This window comes from Pelophylax lessonae (genome assembly GCF_965119305.1).
Source record: "Pelophylax lessonae genome assembly, chromosome: 6".
NCBI lineage: Eukaryota > Metazoa > Chordata > Amphibia > Anura > Ranidae > Pelophylax > Pelophylax lessonae.
The window spans coordinates 20312596-20332560 of record NC_138773.1 but is presented as its reverse complement, the minus strand read 5'-3'; the positions used below and the strand labels follow the sequence as shown (position 1 = coordinate 20332560).

Genomic DNA, 19965 nt, shown 5'->3' with positions numbered 1-19965 from the left:
GGCAGGTGAAACTCACGCTGCACTTCAGCCAAACGTGCAGTGGCACTGTACGACCGCCTGAAGTGACTGCACACCCTTCTTGCCATCCTTAGCACATCCTGCATTTCCGGGTACGAGTTCAAAAACCGCTGTACCACGAGATTCAGGACATGCGCCAGGCACGGGTCAACTTTTCCTGCCGAAGGGCGGCCAGAAGGTTTGACCCATTATCGGAAACAACCATTCCTGGCTGCAGCTGGCGTGGTGTCAACCACCTCTGGGCCTGTGCCTGCAGAGCCCCAAGAATCTCAGGGGCAGTGTGCTGCCTGTCCCCTAGACACACAAGCTGCAGCACTGCGTGACACCTTTTGGCCTGAGACATAGAATAGCCCTTTGAACGCTTACGTGATACCTCATCATATTCAAACGACCATTCTGCAGTAGAGGGCATGGAGGAGGATGAGGAGGAGGAGCAGGATGGGGTAGAAGTGATCGATCTACCCGGATCAGCGACACCACCAGCTGTTTGCAGATGTGGGGGCAATACTGGCTGCAGCACCGAGCCCTGGCCACAATCCCTTCCACTGGCAAGCAGTGTCACCCAATGAGCAGTGACAGAAATGTACCGTCCCTGCCCATGTTTGCTTGACCAAGTGTCAGGCGTCAGGTGTATCTTACGGCTGACTGACTTGACCAGGGACGACACTACATTGCCTTCCACGTGTTGGTATAGGGATGGCAGGGCCTTACAGGCAAAGTAATGCCAACTTGGCACATGCCACTGTGGAACTGCACATTTTTCAAAGTAGCGGAAGGGAGCAGACTCTACCAGGTTAAAAGGTAAGAGTTGCAGAGCCAGTAGTTTTGCCAAACTACTGTTTAGACGCTGGGCATGTGGGTGGCAGGGAGTATACTTTCCAACATTCCAACATGTGTGGAATCAAAATTTGCCATCTAGATGTTACAGCTGGTGGTGTGCTGGAGGTAGATGCGACACTGCGTGCTATATCATCATCCCTGTCAGTGGAGGCTGCCAACAGGTGACGAGTGACTATAGCAGGGACAGACTGATGTGCAGGTGGAGCACGAGGAGGAGCGCGAGGAGGACTAGGAGGCTGACTGACCGATCTTTGGCCCTTTTGTGGGTTCTTCAAATGCTCCTGCCAACGGGCCAAGTGGTGGGTTGTCAAATGCCTGGTTAGGCAGCTGGTACCCAAGTGGTTGACCTTTTTGCCACGTTTTATTCCCTTATGACAAATCTTGCAGATCGCAACTGTTCGATCTGCATGAGATGTCTCAAAAAAGGCCCAGCAAGAAGAGGTTTGTATAGTGGCCCGGGAGACAACAGGTGCGGCCTTAGATGGAGTTGGCCGTCTGCTCTCCCCTCTTGCTTGCTCTGTCTCCTCCTGAACCTCAGACCCAACATCAGACTCCATAAAGGACTGAGCATCAGGCAGGAGTAGATGGCCGACACTGTGGTCAAACAGCTCAGCTGACTCCTCTGCCATGTCTGAAGTTGGGTCTAAGGGAGGACTTGAGGTGGACATGGACTCATCTTTCTTTGTTCTGCCAACTGCAGAAGACTGACCACTTTTCTCTGCCTGGGTCACTGTAGTTGCTGATGCTGACGATGATGAGGGTTTGGTAATATACTCCACCACCTCCTGTACATACTGTGGACGTATAGCTTGGCCACTGCCGGAGAAGAATTGAAATGGTGGCCTGGCTGAGGACTGACCACCACGTCCACCCTTGCCTCTAGACACCCTAGAAGCTGTGCCCCTTTCTGCAGCAGGGCCAGGTATGCCTTTCCTTGGTCTACCTGACATAGTTGTCACTGAGGCTTTATCAACTGTGCGATGTGAAAATCACCTGCAAGACGCACACTGCTATGCGACCCACATTTGTCGCTAAATAACCACTTATCGTAAACTGACGTATATATAAGTCAGCTAACTTTGCGGGGATATACCGGGATGATGCCTCTAGCTAGAGGCATCATCACAGTACCGTGACTTTTAACGGGCCTCCCGTCCCACCGGGAGGCCCGAGCACCCACCCGTCCGCCGGCTGGATGGAGTCCCGATCAAAGCCGGAAACGGCTTCGATCGGGTCTCCGATGTCGTAACCCGGAGGCGGCGTCCATGACGTCACTTCCGGGTTACTGTGCTGCAAAAGGTGGCAAATTTAAAAAACGGCTGTATGCAAAAACGTCGTTTTCGGCGTATTGCATACATGGAAGTGTAGTGGAGGGGTCTAGGGTCTTTTTGACCCTCGATCCCTCCATAAACAGTACCTGTCACTGCATATTGGTGTCACAAGGGATGTTTACATTGCTTGTGACAGCAATAAAAGTGATCAGATTTTTTTTTTTTTTTTTTTAAAAAACCTGTAATAAAGTAAAAAAAAATAAAATAAATAGTAATAAAAAAAAATTTAGCCGCCGCCGTCGCCGTTAGTTTGCGCACAAAAAAAAACGTATACGGAAGTCGAGCCACGAATGAAATCGCTGTTCAAACCACACATGTGAGGTATCACCGCGATCGCCAGAGCGTGAGCAATAATTTTAAAAAAAGAGCTACACTCTAACTCTAAACTGGTAACCGTTAATAAAATTTAAAGCGTCGCCTATTGAGATTTCTATTGACCGTAGTTTGTCACCATTCCACGGATGCGCGCAATTTTAAACCATAACATGTTGGGTATCTATTTACTCGGCGTGACATCATCTTTCACAATATACAAACAAAATGGGCTAACTTTACTTTTTAGTATTTTTTAAATGCAGTGAAATGGGATTTTTCAAAATTTTTCCCAAAAAAATGGCGTTTTAAAGACCGCTGCGCAAATACCGCGTGACAAAAAAAATTGCAATGACCGCCATTTATTTCTCCAGAGTCTTTGCTAAAATAATATATATAATGTTTGGGGGTTCTAAGTAGTTTTCTAGGAAAAAATACTGATTTTAACTTGTGAACAAAAAGTGTCCGAAATAGGGCTGGGGCTTAAGTGGATAAAGCAGATGTGTGTGACGCAGAGTAGCAAAGCCTTTTGCAGTGGACTTAACGCTTACAACAAGAACAGGCGTTAACTTGTCACTGAGGCTTTATCAACTGTGCGATGTGCAAATCACCTGCAAGACGCACACTGCTATGCGACCCAAAGTTGTCGCTAAATACAGCAGATGTGTGTGTAGCGGAGAAGTAGTTCAATCTACAGGGTCTCCGCTGATAGACAGGAAAACAGGTATTATTCCAAATAGGCAGGTACAGCATGCAACAATCCAGGTAGCGTTATACCATTCTTCCCTCCCAAGATCTAGACGACACATAGGCTGGGAGTCAACAACACTTTTATTCACAGGCTTTTAGTATTTATGGGATTCCCCATGCAAGGGGCTTCCCCACAGACATTCCAGGGGCTGTACAGCAGCGGACCACATGGGGGACTGAATATTTGTACCTTGAAACAGGCAGTCTCTCAATACACACCCCCTGCGGAGAGATGTCTCCAGTCCAGACCATTGTCTGTATCATGAATCCACACAATTAGACACAGAAACAGGAGAGGGGGGGGGATGGGGGAAGAAGGGCTGTAGCATTACATTACAAACACTTGGTTCTTAAAGGTATACACATGCAATAAACATAATGCCTACACGAAGGACAATATACAGTGGCTGTATTTGCCACGATGCTCCCCCAAAACCAAGCCGGCATACACAGTCTGATCCTAACGGATCAGCTTGGGGATGTCCGGAGGAGTACTCAGGGATCATTTGTCAATGTTTGTTTGCCTGGATAACCCATCGGCGTTGCCGTTTTACTTCCCAGGGCGGTAGTGGATGGTAAAGTCAAAAGGCTGCAGCGCCAAACTCCAGCGCAGCAGCCTGGCATTGTCTCCTGACACCCTGTTTAGCCAACGGGTTGTGATCCGTGAGTAAAGAGAAAGGTTGCCCATATAAATATGGTTGTAGCTTCTTGAGGGCTCACGCCACAGCCAGGCACTCCTTTTCAATGGCGGCGTAGCTCACTTCCCGGGGTAAAAGTTTCCTGCTTAGATAAGCCACTGGGTGCTTGCTGCCATCTGCTCCGACTTGGCTCAGTACTGCTCCCAATCCAAACATAAAAGCGTCTGTATGAACGAGAAATTGTTTAGTTGGGTCAGGAGCAGAAAGTACCCCAACACCCCCTTGCCTTTACCTCCCCTGGTCTCAGCATTCAGCAGACTCTGGAAGCTGACTCCAGCTCTCCTCTGTCCTCGGTGTCCTACAGATATAACTGGCCCTTTGAGGGCAACCATAATGCTAATGCGGCCCGCGTTGGAATTTAGTTTAACACCGCTGCTTTAGATTGTATAGTGAGTTATAGGAATCACTAAAAGTGTTTGCAATGTCTTGTGGGGTGTACAGTTTGTTACCCTTGGAAGGGTGAAAATTACATATGGAATTTTCTGTCTAGAAATAGAGGCTTTGAAGTTTTCCTGCTTTTTTGCTATTAGAATAGAAATTGGTGCGTGTTTTCAATAGCGATTTGGCATGGTTGTTTGATAGATGAATGCATAACTCATTTCTAGCCTGTATTAACTGGTCAGAAATGGTGTCTGATGGGGCTAGATTTGTTTCGTTTTTCAAGATTAGAAATTTTTGATAATTGGGAATCGATCTGCTGTGTCCTCTGGCGCCTCGCCTTTGCGCTCATTTTGAGTAATAGACCTCTGACAAATGCCTTGTGAGCGTTCCAAACCACAAAGGGGTTGCCAACCGACAGGGCATTTGTCTCGAAGAAGTAATTTAGTTGCCGTGTTAGGTATTGAGCATTGGCAGGTTGTGCCATCAGTACAGGGTCACTGGAAACTGCACAATTTTAAGTGCAATCCCACAATGCACATGTGTGAACAGAACATAAAGGTGATCAGTCTATGTATAGCCTTGCCAAGAATGACCTTTATTCATCATCTTGTCTGTGTTTTATCGCCAGGGAGTGCAGTGTCAAATGGGACCCTCCAGGAGGTTATGGTTCCCCTAATAGACCGCAATACATGTCAAAAAATGTATACCAATGGGGGAAGTGACATCACTATCGAGTATTATCAGATCTGTGCCGGCTACAAGGATGGGGGAAAGTACACCTGCCAGGTGAGTGACATCAAGAACATTCCAACATTTTCATTCCATTCCATTCCAGCACCAGATTTATTTATTTATTTATTTTTTACAAAAAAGACCACTGCTAAACATATCACGTCGCTCTACAGCTGGAAGTTCATTCCGCCAAACACCTATTCATTCAACCTTTTGCACAAAATTCTCCATAGGCTGCTCATAGTGCACAAGTCTCCCACATAGTGTTTCCCCTACTGGTCAATTGTATCTAGCCTATGAACTCTCATGGTCAAATGTTCTTAAAGTGGAGTTCCGGCCACGGGGGTGAAATTTAGCTAAAAATACCCCCGGGACAGTCAGGGCTAGTACATTCCACAATGGATAGTCTCTGATCTGTCTCGGGTCGCACTTACCTGCAAGAAGAAATACTTACCTTGAAAATTTCTTCTCCAGCGCTGCCATCTCAGGTGTGGGCAGCTGAAGCCAGCGCGTCCTCTTCTGCGTCCTCTTCCGTGTCCTCTTCTCCCAGAATGCGCCTGCACCGACCCCGCTCGTCACTTCCGGTGGGGGCGCATCATCCCTCCACAGCAAGCCCAGAAGCTGTTTAGCAGGGAATGAGGCGCCCACACCGGAAGCGACGAGCGGGGCCCGGTGCAGGCGCATTGATTCCTGGGAGCGATGACGTTCAGCTCCCAGGAATCAATGCAAAGAGGAAGTGACGGCGCGGGCCGCGGCCGCAGAGGGAGGAAGTGGAAGAAAGGTGAGTATATTTTTCTTCAATACAAGGTAAATAAACAAAAAAAAAAAGTCGTAACTCTCTATTTGTTTTTCAGGTGACCAATAGCAAGCGGATGGCCCAAAATCGATTACTGTATGTCGATTATGTGGCCGGAACTCCACTGCTATTTTTCTCTTAGGATCAAATGTTATGAGTTTATATTCTCCAATAAGGAACAAGGAGACAGCAAGGAAACTATTACACACATATTACAAACATTTTGTAAAATATTAATCATTACACTTGCATAAATGTTGTAATTAGGTGGCCTTTTACACTAAGAATAGTTTTAGCTTGTGTTCAGCTCCAACCTACACTGTATATGTATGAGTATGATGCACAAAAGGGTTAGAATCCCTCTATGTGCCATTCCTTATTTACATGCTTCTACCCCACACCCCATTTCCCCCTCCCCACTAAGTTCTTTTGACACTGTCATTAACTACAATAATGTCAAAACACATGACCTTCACCACCCATTTCTCCAATCCTTGCTCTGCACAGCAACAAGAATCTGCGAATTTGACCCCCACCATGATCTGTGGTTCCATATGCTGGTTATCACTACTGTGCTGTGTAGGGATTTGGAATCCGGCTAGAGGAATGACAGAGCGAGCATATGATATACACAAGGGTTAGAAACCCTCTACGTTCCAGTTCCCATTTACATATCATTCTCCCGCACCCCATTTCTTCCCTCCCTGCCCTATTTCTTTGACTCTATCACAAAGTTCAAAAATGTCAAATAGGACCTTCACATTCAACCATTGTGTCCCCCGACATGCACTGTGGTTCCATCTGCTGACCATCGCTACTGTGCCCTGTAGGGATGTAGAAGTTGGCTAGAGAAACCACAAAATCAGTCAGGGGACCAATCATGTGACACACCCATAAGTATGTTAGATGTGAAAAGTTCATTGAAGAACATATGGAAGGGTGAGTAAGAGTGTAACTCTTCTTCCTTTACAGGTCCTGGTTTTTTACTTTTTTTTTTTTTAATTTACAACAAAGTTGCTTTAAGCTAATTAAAATGGACTTGGTTGCAACTTCTTAAAGTTCTAGTGCAGTGCAAATTCCGCACCCATTTACCCACGTTTAACTAGTTTTAATGACACATTCATGGAAAAGCCAAGACTCAAACATTTTCTTGATTCATCCTGAACAGATAGACACAGGTGCAGCTAATGATTATTGATTGTCTTACAGGGTGACTTAGGTGGACCTCTGGTGTGTAAGGTCCAGGGTGTATGGTACCAGGTTGGAATTCTGAGATTGGGAATAGGCTGCCCATACCCCAACTTCCCTGGAGTGTACACACAGGTGACAGCCTACCAATCCGCGATCAGCTCCGACTCGAATGTTACATTCAACTATGTCTCAAATATCCCTAAACCAACGCTGCCATGTGGAGGAAGCCTCTCTAACCCAGGTAATTCCAGCTCCACATTAAGCACTATTCATACAACAGTGTTCCACTTTCAACAATAACATCTGAAGATAGTGTCACCTTATCATCGCAAACAACTGGATGATGCATCATCATAACTGACCTGGATAATTTAGTGACCCCCCCCCCCCCCCCCAGCCTTGTCATATAATCATTGGATGATCCTGGTGCAAACTACTCTTTCTGCTGGAACTAATATAATGGAAAGCTTCCATCCCAGCTGACCTAGACGATGGGGTTGATTTACTTAAATAATAGAAGACATTCACTTTGTAAAGAATACCCAATCATGGTTTTAGCTCAGACATGATTGGATGATTGAAGTCAGAACAGCTTTCTTTCATTCGTTAAGCTAAGTAAAAAATCTACTTTACAAAGTAAACATGCCCTACTTCTTTTGTAAATCAACCACATTGTCTTCCCAATATATAAAGAAAATAAAGAATTCTAGTTTTATCAAAATAGGGGGGAATGTTCTTCTTAAAGGCTAGCTAAAGGTAAGAACAAAAATGTAATATATTCAGTGTACCAGTCCTAACAGCTGCAGCCATGGCCCTGGTAAACTGTGACATATATGTGTATCTATCTATCTATCTATCTATCTATCTATCTATCTATCTATCTATCTATCTATCTATCTATCTATCTATCTATCTATCTATCTATCTATCTATCTATCTATCTATCTATCTATCTATCTACAGTATCTCACAAACTGAGTACACCCCTCACATTTTTGTAAATATTTTATTCTATCTTTTCATGTGACAACACTGAAGAAATGACACTTTGCTACAATGTAAAGTAGTGATTGTACAGCTTGTATAACAGTGTAAATTTGCTGTCCCCTCAAAATAACTCAACACACAGCCATTAATGTCTAAACCGCTGGCAACAAAAATCTCTAAGTGATAATGTCCAAATTGGGCCCAAAGTTTCAATATTTTGTGTGGCCACCATTATTTTCCAGCACTGCCTTAACCCTCTTGGGCATGGAGTTTACTAGAGCTTCACAGGTTGCCATTGGAGTCCTCTTCCACTCCTCCATTAAGACATCACGGAGCTGGTGGATGTTAGAGACCTTGCGCTCCTCCACTTTCTGTTTGAGGATGCCTTACAGATGCTCAATATGGTTTTGGTCTGGAAACATGCTTGGCCAGTCCACCACCATCACCTTTACCCTCAGCTTCTTCAGCAAGGCAGTGATCGTCTTAGAGGTGTGTTTGGGGTCGTTATCATGTTGGAATACTGCCGTGCGGCCCAGTCTCTGAAGGGAGGGGATCATGCTCTGCTTCAGTATGTCACAGTACATGTTGGCATTCATGGTTCCCTCAATGAACTGTAGCTCTCCATTGCCGAACATTACATGGTTCCAGTATTCCATGTCCTTAGTCTGATTGTCTTCAGTTTGAGGGCTTTCTTGTGCATCATCTTTAGAAGAGGCTTAGAAGACGACAGCCATGCAGACCAATTTGATGCAATGTGTGGCGTATGGTCTGAGCATTGACAGGCTGACCCCCCACCACTTCAACCTCTGCTGCAATGCTGGCAGCACTCATGCGTGTATTTTTCAAAGACAACCTCTGGATATGACGCTGAACACGTGATCCCTACTTCCTTGGTTGACCATGGCTAGGCCTGTTCTGAGTGGAACCTGACCTGTTAAACTGTTGTATGGTCTTGGCCACCATGCTGCAGCTCGGTTTCAGGGTCTTGGCAATCTTCTAGTATCCTAGCCCATCTTTATGTAGAGCAACAATTCTTTTTTTCAGATCCTCAGAGTGTTCTTTGCCATGAGTAGCTATGTTGAACTTCCAGTGACCAGTATGAGAGAGTGAGAGCGATAACACCAAATTTAACACACCTGCTTCCCATTCACACCTGAGACCTTGTAACACTAACGAGTCAATTGGCTAATTGGATCTAATTTGGACATTTACACTTAGGGGTGTACTCACTATTGTTGCCAGTTGTTTAGACATTAATTGCTGTGTGTTGAGTTATTTTGAGGGGACAGCAAATTTACACTGTTATACAAGCTGTACACTCACTACTTTACATTGTAGCAAAGTGTCATTTCTTCAGTGTTGTCACATGACAAGATAGAATAAAATATTTACAAAAATGTGAGGGGTGTACTCTCTTTTGTGAGAAACGGTATATACAGTAGATATTATTAATATTATTTAAGCTAAACACTTCTTTTTTTTTTTTTTGCTTGTGTCATCTGCTGCAGAATACTCAGTGTGCGGTTCCCCCTTGGTGTCCAGTCGGATAGTTGGTGGTACAGATGCAGTGGATGGGGAGTGGCCCTGGCAGGTCGCTATTATAGCTACAGAATCAAATAAAGAATATTTATGTGGAGGCTCCCTGATCTCACAGGAGTGGGTTATGACGGCAGCGCATTGCATCCACTAGTAAGTATAACATGTTACCTTTATATACCAATTCTTCCATCAGGCACCAATCATCCTGCTTTTCAAAATGTTTCTAAAATCTAGTCATGGACATGTTTATTAATCCAGTGTTCACCTTTTATAAAGTGTCCACTTTAAAACAGCCAAGTGTGCCTCCATTGATCATTATTGATTGGTTTACATCACCAAAGAGCCTCTATATAAGTGCTAATATTGGGCCCCTCATTCAGCTATTGACTTAATAGGCTTATTCACTATGGATAGATAGACGGAGGTGAAGAGTAGCCCATACAATACCCTACACTCAAAGTTGGATACTTTGGATAGGAGCACACTTGGGACATCATGAAGGGGGCTTTGAACGTTTCTCTGCCTAGAACTAAGCAGGGTCCAGGTCTACATGACAGCAGGAGGAGGTCTAAGCACCATTATACATGGGCCACTGTTATAAAACTGCCTAGATTTGAAGTCTCTGGCAATCTTAAAGTCTTGAAGTCTTCAGCCTGAGCCACAGACTCATTTACTGTATCTCATTGTGGTTCTGCAGCTTCTACTTTAATTATTCCTACACCTGCCCCTCATCACATGAGGATGCAACACTCATAAGCTTAATTTTTCATACAGAGGTTTAGCAGTCTTTACTGTTTTTGCGTGCCTTCCCTGTGTACCTGTAACCTGATTACCAGTTCCTGGATCCGGTCCTTCTGCTTTTGTTTGTCTCTCTGTTCCGTTGTGACCATGATCTTCAGTTATGGATCTTCCTGTTGCTCCTGTACTGCCACGTGGCTACTTGCCAGTAATCCGGTTGTAAATTAAACCTTTGGGTGTTGATATCTTCACTAAAATGTTCTTTTTGTTTTATTTGTTGCTGACCCTGGGCTATTTCTAGTTATTTCAAATAGAAAGAAAGTACATCCTAACACCTTATGGAAGATTATAATCATGGCTGGTATTTAAAAGAAAAAATGGCATAATAATATCCAAACAATAAACCCTACAGCGCACCACCGAAGCCCAACATTGAATAAAAAATATTGTGGTGAGAAAGGTAAAAATGATGTATATAAAAAGTCTGTGATAACGTCCTGTGGGAGGGACGAAACACATTGAAGTAGCATCCGGTCTCTCAGCTTTCAGATCCTCACTTCCGGAGGCGGGAGTTTGCGTGGTTGGAACGTGCGCCGGAATTCGGACACAATACCGGCAGTTCCTTTCTCACACGACACGCCAGCCTTCTCTAATAGTCCTCAGGCGGATTGATGTCTACTTAAATGTAAGTTATCAGTATTTATGTATGTGAATAAAGGAATGTATTACACCAGGGGTCCTCAAACTGCGGCCCGCCAGGGTCCTGAACCCGGCCCGCCGGCCGGGATGTATCATTCATGTTTTTTTTTTCTTCATGAATCATCTAATTAGAGCCAGAGGCTTTAATAGGCTTCAGAAAAGGGTGGAACCGGAGCGCAGAGCAGTGCGCCCTAGCCCACCCATTTGTGTGACAATAGCGAATCAAAATTTGCTATTGTCACACGGATCCTCCTCCTGGCCAATCAGGAAGCGGGTCCGAGACCCGCTTCCCGATTGGCCGAAAGGCGAACCCATGCCATTGGCCAAGGAGGAGGCGGGAGGACTCGAGGAGACGCGGGGTACTGAAGAGAAGCCGCTGCTGCAGGTAAGTTCACTGACTGGTCTCTCTGCATTGAAGGGGGCACGGCACGCTGGCCTCTCTGCATTGAAGGGGGCATGATGGTCTCTGCATTGAAGGGGGCACGCTGGTCTCTCTGCATTGAAGGGGGCATGATGGTCTCTGCATTGAAGGGGGCACGCTGGTCTCTCTGCATTGAAAGGAGGCACACTGGTCTCTGCATTGAAAGGGGCATGCTGGGCTCTGCATTGAAAGGGGGCACGCTGGTCTCTGCATTGAAAGGGGGCACGCTGGTCTCTCTGCATTGAAAGGGGGCATTCTGTGGTCTCTCTGCATTGAAAGGGGGCACACTATACCTTGATTACTTAAGTCCCCTTTCACACTTTTGCGACCTCAAAGTCACGCAATTTTTACAGCGTTTTTTGCCGCAAAGCAATGCCTATTACATTTTTCTGTTTGCGCCCCCCCCCCCCCAAAAAAAAATTTTGAGCACCAGCCGCCACTATATAAATAAAACAATAAAAAATATGTGCATTGGAATTTGTTCATATTTTTTTTCAAACTATAGTCTGGCCCCCAACAGTCTCTGAGGGACCGTGAACTGGCCCCCTGTTTAAAAAGTTTGAAGACCCCTGTATTACACTATCCTGGATCCCTCTTTTCTTTGAGCCTCAGCCCGTGGTGACCACGCACAGGAAATACATCTCACCTCACTTACCAGCCCAGCCTGATAGACCCATATGCTATACAGCTAAGGAGTCCACAGTATCTGGTAAGTGTGCTTCACCTAGGGGAGTGGATCACTGGACAATGCACGAGCACCTTTGAAATATTTTTTCCACTATTTTTGCATTTTGGAAGAGGAATTTTTTCACAGGACACGTCTATTAACTTTCACTGATTAGTATACACAAGAACTTTTAGCATCCTATTTGGAGGATCATAGCAGATTTTACTGGTCACGCACCTATTTATTTATCTATATATGGAATCAATTTTCACTCATAGCATATATGTGTGTTCACTGGCCACATGATTGTTTATGTGTTTTTCACTGGGCACATGGTTTATGTATTATGATGTGTTTTTCGCTGGACACATGATTTATGAACCCTTAAGCACAAGTTTTTAGTGGAGGTGGTCCATTGGCCACTTGTGGGGTACTACTATTTAATATATCATTGTATGGTGCAACACCAGACTCAGTTTTGCTAGTTGCATCTATATGTACTTTCTATATATCAGTTTTACTGTTTTATATACATAATTTTTACCTTTCTCACCACAATATTTTTATGCAATGTTGGGCTTGGGTGTGTGATGATCAGCAGCATACCCATTGGTACTGCCCATATTAAATTTTAGCGCGGGGTCATCTTTATATTTAATATTGTATTTAAACTTCATATAGGTCTAAAATGTACACACTATATAAAAATATATATACAAGTAGCAGGTTTTTCAGGCATTGGGCCTGATGTGGGTCTGCCATGGTTACCGGTGACACCTTCAACCCATTTAAGCTGAATACCCAAGTGTGAGATTGGAGACAATGACCATTCTGGCATCTTTGGTTTGTTTTGTTTATTGGATATAGGGGAGGGGAGAAGGGAATGAGTGAGATACTCCTCTGGCTCAACTAGGTACAAATGGGACACTTTGTGAAAAAATGCTTTTCAGCGCTGTCTTGACGCTGGCTGGATGCCGACCAACGCTTGCTGGCGCTTGAAAAACACTGACTTGCTGTACTGTACTTGAACTTGACTTCTGACACTCTGGTTAGCTCAAAATTCCTGGACTGTACTGAGAACTGACTTCTGACACTCTGATCAGCTCAAAAGTCCTGGTCTGTTCTTTAGGCTTGACTTCAGACACTCTGGGTAGCTCAAAAGTCCTGCATACAGCTCCCTCCAGTCCTTCCTGACTGAGGTAGCTCTCTGTAACTGCTTCTGCTGCTGCAACTCTCATCACTGTACACTGCATGCTGTACACTTTAACTCTTCAGGGCCCAACCGCTGGCGCCCCCTTTACACTCCAGGGTCCTCTTACTAGGCACCCCCTCTACACTTCAGGGTCATCTCACTAGGCACCCTCTCTGCTTCTCTTCAGGGTCAACACTGGCACCCCCTTTAATTTTACTCCTGCACCGGCTAGCTAGCTCCTGGATCCCCACGACCTTCACCGGAGTGGTCCCCTATCTCTCTAGGCAGACCCCCAGGGGTAGTTTGCAGTACTCACATACTGGGAATGCTTTCCTGAAACTGGACCCCTCTCAACTCTGCTGGTCCTCGGCACACCGGATCCTCTCTACAGATCAGCTCAGCCCTCTGTCACCTCAGGCAAGCCACCTGGGACACCCGATTCTGCTGACAAGAGGATAGACAGCCGTACTCTCCCTCCTGGGACTCTGCTTCCCGCCAAATATGCTGCGTCATGCGTTCCCCTCAAAATTATACCCATACTTTTCTGGGGTAGATACAGGCCTGAGTGCACCATTGGCTGGGTTTCCTCCACTGCCCAATGAAAACCCTCTCATGGAGCACAGTGGGGGAGACTCCCCAGTCTCAACAGTCACACCTGGGAGACATGACAGTCCAGCTGAAAATCATGGCCCTGCTGTTAGGCAACCAAGGCCCACTATACTTTACCTAGCACCTACTTTGTAGGGTGCTACATACATAAAGAGAAAGGAAACTTTTTCAAAGCTCAATTCCAGTAAAGTAATAGTCCATAAAAGAATAAAAAAATAAGCTTTGCTTCAATACTCACCCTTAATCCACAGCCATTCCCACTAGATGTGCTCAGCCTTTTAGGTTGAATGACGGCCAGCATCAATCAACCCAGCTTCTCTGAGTCTATGCTGTCATGAACCAACCTCCAGCCTGTGACTGGTTGAGGAGAAGCCAGCACAGTGATAGGCCCATCTCCCTGCCACTCTGCTCTCTCCCTCTATCAGCATGCTCCATATGTGATTGACTCCTTGTTTTGCTTATCCTTTCCCTAGTCTGAGCTTTGTTGTAGAAGGACTGTAAGAGGCGGATAACAATTCAGGTGCTTACACCACTTGCAATAAAAAAAAAAAAAAAACAAGCAATGATGTATTAATCAATATAGAATTGCATTATTTTGTATCTTTTATATCTGCCTTTTTTAATATTTTAATTTTGATTTTTTTTTAACCTTTTATGTCTCACATGTATACATACAACTGCATTCCACTTCTGAGCCTTAAATAGAGATTACTGCGACTTAGCATCTCTGTAAACTCTGATGATCCTGCCTAAGTTCATACCATTGGGTGTGTGTACCTACAGTCCATTCATAGAGAACACATTATGACCGAGTTGTATTTCATTCATTAGATTCTGAAGGTCATTGATAGTAATGATATTGCACTTCTGCATCAGATGGATCCTCATTTATACATGTTATGTTCTGTTTCCTTTCTGCAGTCCTATCCAAGTATCGAATTATAAAGTATATTTGGGCCTGTACCAGCTGCGTGTGATCAGCTCTCATACAGTTGTTGCCTATGTAAGTTCTATCATCGTCAATAGGCAATATACAAGCACTGGGAGCCTTGGAGACATCGCCCTGCTGCGGTTGGCCACACCTGTCACCTATACTCAGTACATCATGCCAATCTGTCTGCCATCTTCCACCACCACCTTCCCCTGTGGTACGCAGTGCTGGGTGACCGGCTGGGGTTCAAGAAATTATGAAGGTGAGTCCATGAAATGAACTTAGCAATGAAACCTATTGAAGTCTAAGAGGGGAGTGTAAATCTTGATCGTAAATGCTGGCCATATTCAACGCTAATAGGCAAGCTATTGTCAAAAAGGTCATGGGAATAATGGTTCTGAATCTGATCACCATGAAATTTGAGGAGACTAACCCTGCAATAGTTTGTATAGTAAGCTGGCCCTACCCCTACATTTGCTTACGTTCCTTGCTAACTTACCATCTATCTATAAACGGGAGGAGGCGATGCTACCTGGAGTGTAGTAGTTATAAGACTTCTGGCGGACCCATAACAGGCTACGTAATAGCCTATTCCTTGTCACAGATAGGTCCCATTAGGGGTGACAAGATACAGGTCCACAGCCAGAAATTAACCAGCCCCATCCCTCCTCCCTGGATACCTTCTTATAAGGTTACACAACCCTATCAAGTTAATAACTGTTACATGTTTATATTTGTTATATGATTTTCATTGCAACTGAATCCTTGTTCTTCAGTCCTTATGTATACCTTTACCGTTGTATGAAGCAATACCTACTCTGTATGTTTAAAAATTTGAATAAAAATCTACTTAAAAAAAAAAAAAAAAGGGGCATGGGAAGGTGAACACTGCCATGGGGAAAATTTAGGAAATCAAAACAAAAGTAAAGAATACCATACATTGGGGAGAGGGTCCTTTTGATTACATATAGTAGTTGAGGTTGAATAAAGACGATAGTCCACCCGGTGCAACCTGTGTAGGTGTGTGTGGACATAATCATTTCCCATACCCCTGAATGTTTTGATCTTTGAGATGTACGTCCAAGAGTCTTTTAAAAGTAGCCATACTCCCTGCAGTTACTACCATTTGTGGTAGAGAATTCCACAATCTTGTAGCCCTTACTGTAATAAAAACCCCTGCATAGCCTGAGGTTAAATCGCTTCTCCTCTAATCGCATTGTATGGCCTCGTGTCCTCTTGCATTAGTTGAGACTGAATAGTTTTTTTTTTTTATTCTGAGATCACTGTTGAGGTATTTGTAAATTGCTATCATGTCCCCTCTCAGGCGTCTCTTTTACAGGGAGAATAAATCAAGCACTTGTAAGTGTTCTGATGCAACTTTCATGGGGATTTAAAAGAACCCACCATGTTTTTCAATGACAAGCTCAGGAGTAGGGAGGGGCTTCACGTTTGGGTCAAACATAAGCTGGACCTGAACCCAAGTCTTTTGCAGTTCGGGAACTAATCTGACCATTTGCTGCAATAGCAACCAATTACCACAATGGGCTTCCTGACCTCTGAACTCTGGCTTCAAAGGGCCAATAATGGAGGTTTTCCTATGGTCCAGCCCCTTCAGGGTTCCCAAAAGCCATTTGTCAGTGTATATTTTAGAGACCTGGAATAGATAGGAAATACTGACAGAGTGTTTGTAGGAAGACATACAGATATTGCTGTTTTACTACACACACCAGATTAACGTAGGGGCTATTGGAGCTGCAGCTCCAGGCCCCTACCTTTATATAGGCCCCGGGTTGGCCATATTCACTGTTACCACTCTTCTGTCACTTGTAAACACAGAAGTCTGGCTTCTATGCTCGCTTCCCCAGGCAGCTCCCTCAGAACCTCCCCACACAGCACGAAGGCCGGACAAGGAGGGACAGTTGCCGATGCATGGATGTGCTTATGGGCTTCAGAGACAGCATCCCATGTTGAATTAGGCATGCATGGCTGCACCCTTCCTCCTCTGGGTGCATGCCAAGGCACGGCCCTTAAGGCCCTTTAAAATCCTCAGCACCAAGCCCATGATGCTCTTAATCCGGCCCTGCACACACTGAACAGTGCTACACCCAGTTCTATGTATCTGGGTATTGTTTCTGAAATTTTACTCTCTAATTTTTATTTCATGATAAAATCTGCCTGGTCTCTCCCTATTAATTTGTGGCCTAATAAAGGTGCTTACATACTGTGCACAATATTTCTCAATATTGTTTGAGAAATAATACACTCCAATATTTATTTCTTCATTAACCACTTTGCCTCTCACAGCTGTTTTCCCCACTAGCTAGGGACCAGAGACATTTTTATATTTCTGGGACTATTGGTTAATTTAGTGATCATTTTGTTATTACTTAGGACAATGAAATACAGTACATACTATATATTGTTTTATTTTTTGTTTTTTAAGGACAAACAAGGCTTTCTTTTTTTGAATATTATCCTGCAACAATTATTATTTTTTTTCACAATCCTAAGACAATTAAATGCAACAAAACTAAACAAAACCAATTTTTCTATTTTTGAGCAGTATTAATTTAAAAATAAAGTGTTATTGCAAATACAAAATGCACATTTTATTCAGTTTTTTGTCCTGTTTGAAATGACACTACAATTATGATATTTACGATACAAAACTGTAGCTTACTAATACTGCTTACATAGAGTTTATCAACAATGTGGTTGATCCAGACATCGTCAGAAACAGTGGCAAAGAGCTTCTTTGCCATGCACGCTCACACTGGAGTATTTTTCCCCCTTCCTCATTACAAACTTTACTCGTGGTTGATGGTGGTAGATTTTCTTGTTTTATTGGAGAGTTGATGAGGGTCAGCTAATGTAGCTCAAATTGCTGAAAAAGTGAATGCTGGTGCTGATAGAAAGGTGTCAGAACATGCAGAGCATTGCGGTTTACTGTGTATGGGGCTGTATAGCCGCAGACTGGTCATGGTGTCCATGCTGACCCGTGTCTACAGCCAAAAGTGCGTAGAAACAAATGGGCACATAAGCATCAAAACTGGACCAAGGAGCAATGGAAGAAGATGGTCTGGTCTGGTGAATTCAAGAATGGTTTGAGGAACACAACAAAGAGTTCAAGATGCTGCCCCCAAATTCTCCAGATTTCAATCCAATTGAGCCTCTGGGGGATTGCTGGAAAAACAAGTCCGACCCATGGAGGCCCAACCTTGCAACCTAAAGAATCTAAAACGAATGGCTTGGTGTTACATTTTACAACATACTGTACCTTCAGAGATCTAGTGAATCCATGCCTCAGCAGGTTATGGTGTGTCAACATAATGTTCTGGCTGACTGATATATATACCAAATTAATTATTGTAAAATAAAAACTCTCTGGCAGAAAAAAATATGTTTTGGCAGAGAAAGGGGTAGAAACCCTTTAAAGCTGAAGTCCAGAGTCAGCACATATTGTCTAAATGCATTTGCATGCGTATTCTACCTTGAATCATGGTGTGCTTTGTGTATTTTCCCCAGATCTGTGCAGTAATCCAGTGTGAAATTTTACATCTGTGCAGGAGCTTCCTGTAATGAAGACCAGTCATTGCTGCACTCTCTGTTTGTGCAGGGTGACTGGTCTTGTCTCCGCCCCCTCCTGCAGTTTTCTGCAGGCAGCCTGTAGTGGGTGGAGCCTTCTGGGCTCCCCCAACAGCTCTGCTCTCTGCACAGCTATGTACAGCACAGTAATGATGTCACTACTACATTTATTCGATTAAAGCTGGGTTTACAAAGGCATTTGGTATAAAGAGTGGATCGTTATCCTTTGTGGTGACTGAGGGATATATTTATAAGAACATTTCTTTTGCCCAGATTTCAGACTTAAGGCTAGGTTCATGTATGTGTGATGTGGGAGAACAAATATATATATATATATATATATATATATATATATATATATATATATATATATATATATATTTTACGCATTTTTCTGTGTTTTGGTAGAGCAGTACATTCTTTGAAAGGGCTGCCTACTGCATCTAATTTGCACTAAAGAGGTACATGACCCTTTTATATTAAATAGTGCCCCACCAAAATGCATGGAACTTTGTTAGCATGCATTTTTTTACTTGATTTCTCACTCACTATAGCAAGGTGCATTGAGGTGCTGTTAAAAATGAATAGCACTGCAGTCCTTTTTGTAAAAAAGAAACACATTTTTTGTGCTTTACGACGAGAAACCAGCGTCATCCTACTGAATCGGCACGCTGGGCAGTTGCCCAGGGGGGCCCCACCTGCCCAGCAACCCAGCCCCAGCCAAGCATTAATCCTGATTCCCATGTGCATCCCGCCGATGAACTTAGCAGGTGGCAAGAGCCTGTCGGCCCTGCGCTGCTGTCAGGCCACTGGGGCCATGGAGGGGGAGCCCACAACCTCAGGAATGCCTGCCGCCTCCACGGAACAGGCACACACAGGACAGTCGAGTCTGACTCCCGTCTGTATGTTTTTTCACTGGACCCAGCCGCCAAACATGTAAGCTGTCATTAGCCTGGCACTGCTGTACCAATCAATATAGCCTTATTGATAATTTGCATTTTTATCCTCATGGGTAATTGTGTAGGCGGGGCCCCAGTGCATTGCATTGCCCAGGCCCTTTAATGCTCTCAAGATGGCACTGTGAGACACCGCACAATTTTAAGTGCAATCCCACAATGCACATGTGTGAACAGAACATGAAGTTGATCAGTCTATGTATAGCCTTGCCAAGAATGACCTTTATTTATCTTCTTGTCTGTGTTTTATCACCAGGGAGTGCAGTGCCATATGGGACCCTCCAGGAGGTCATGGTTCCCCTAATAGACCGCAATACATGTCAAAAAATGTATACCAATGCAGGAGGTGACATCACTGTCCAGTATGATCAGATCTGTGCCGGCTACAAGGATGGGGGAAAGGACTCCTGCCAGGTGAGTGACATCAAGAACATTCCAACATTTTCATTCTCTTTCATTCCAGCACCAGATTTTTTTTTAATAAAAAATAATTTATTCTTGCCTGCTCTGTTATCTAATAGCAAGGAGGAAGCTGTCACATATGTCAGTAGTAGGCTGCACACAGTGCACAAGTCTCCCACATAGTGTTGCC

At 44.2% G+C, this 19965-nt stretch overlaps 1 protein-coding gene across 1 annotated transcript in view; it reads left to right on the top strand.

Moving 5' to 3' along the window:
- The window catches only part of LOC309558474 (transmembrane protease serine 9-like), a 182598-nt gene that overhangs the window by 24909 nt on the left and 137724 nt on the right, over positions 1-19965 (top strand). The window contains 6 exon segments of the mRNA XM_082261545.1: positions 4959-5116; positions 7068-7313; positions 7316-7361; positions 9554-9725; positions 14823-15094; positions 19630-19787. Of these exon segments, the coding sequence (XP_082117671.1) occupies positions 4959-5116; positions 7068-7313; positions 7316-7361; positions 9554-9725; positions 14823-15094; positions 19630-19787 (1052 nt within the window).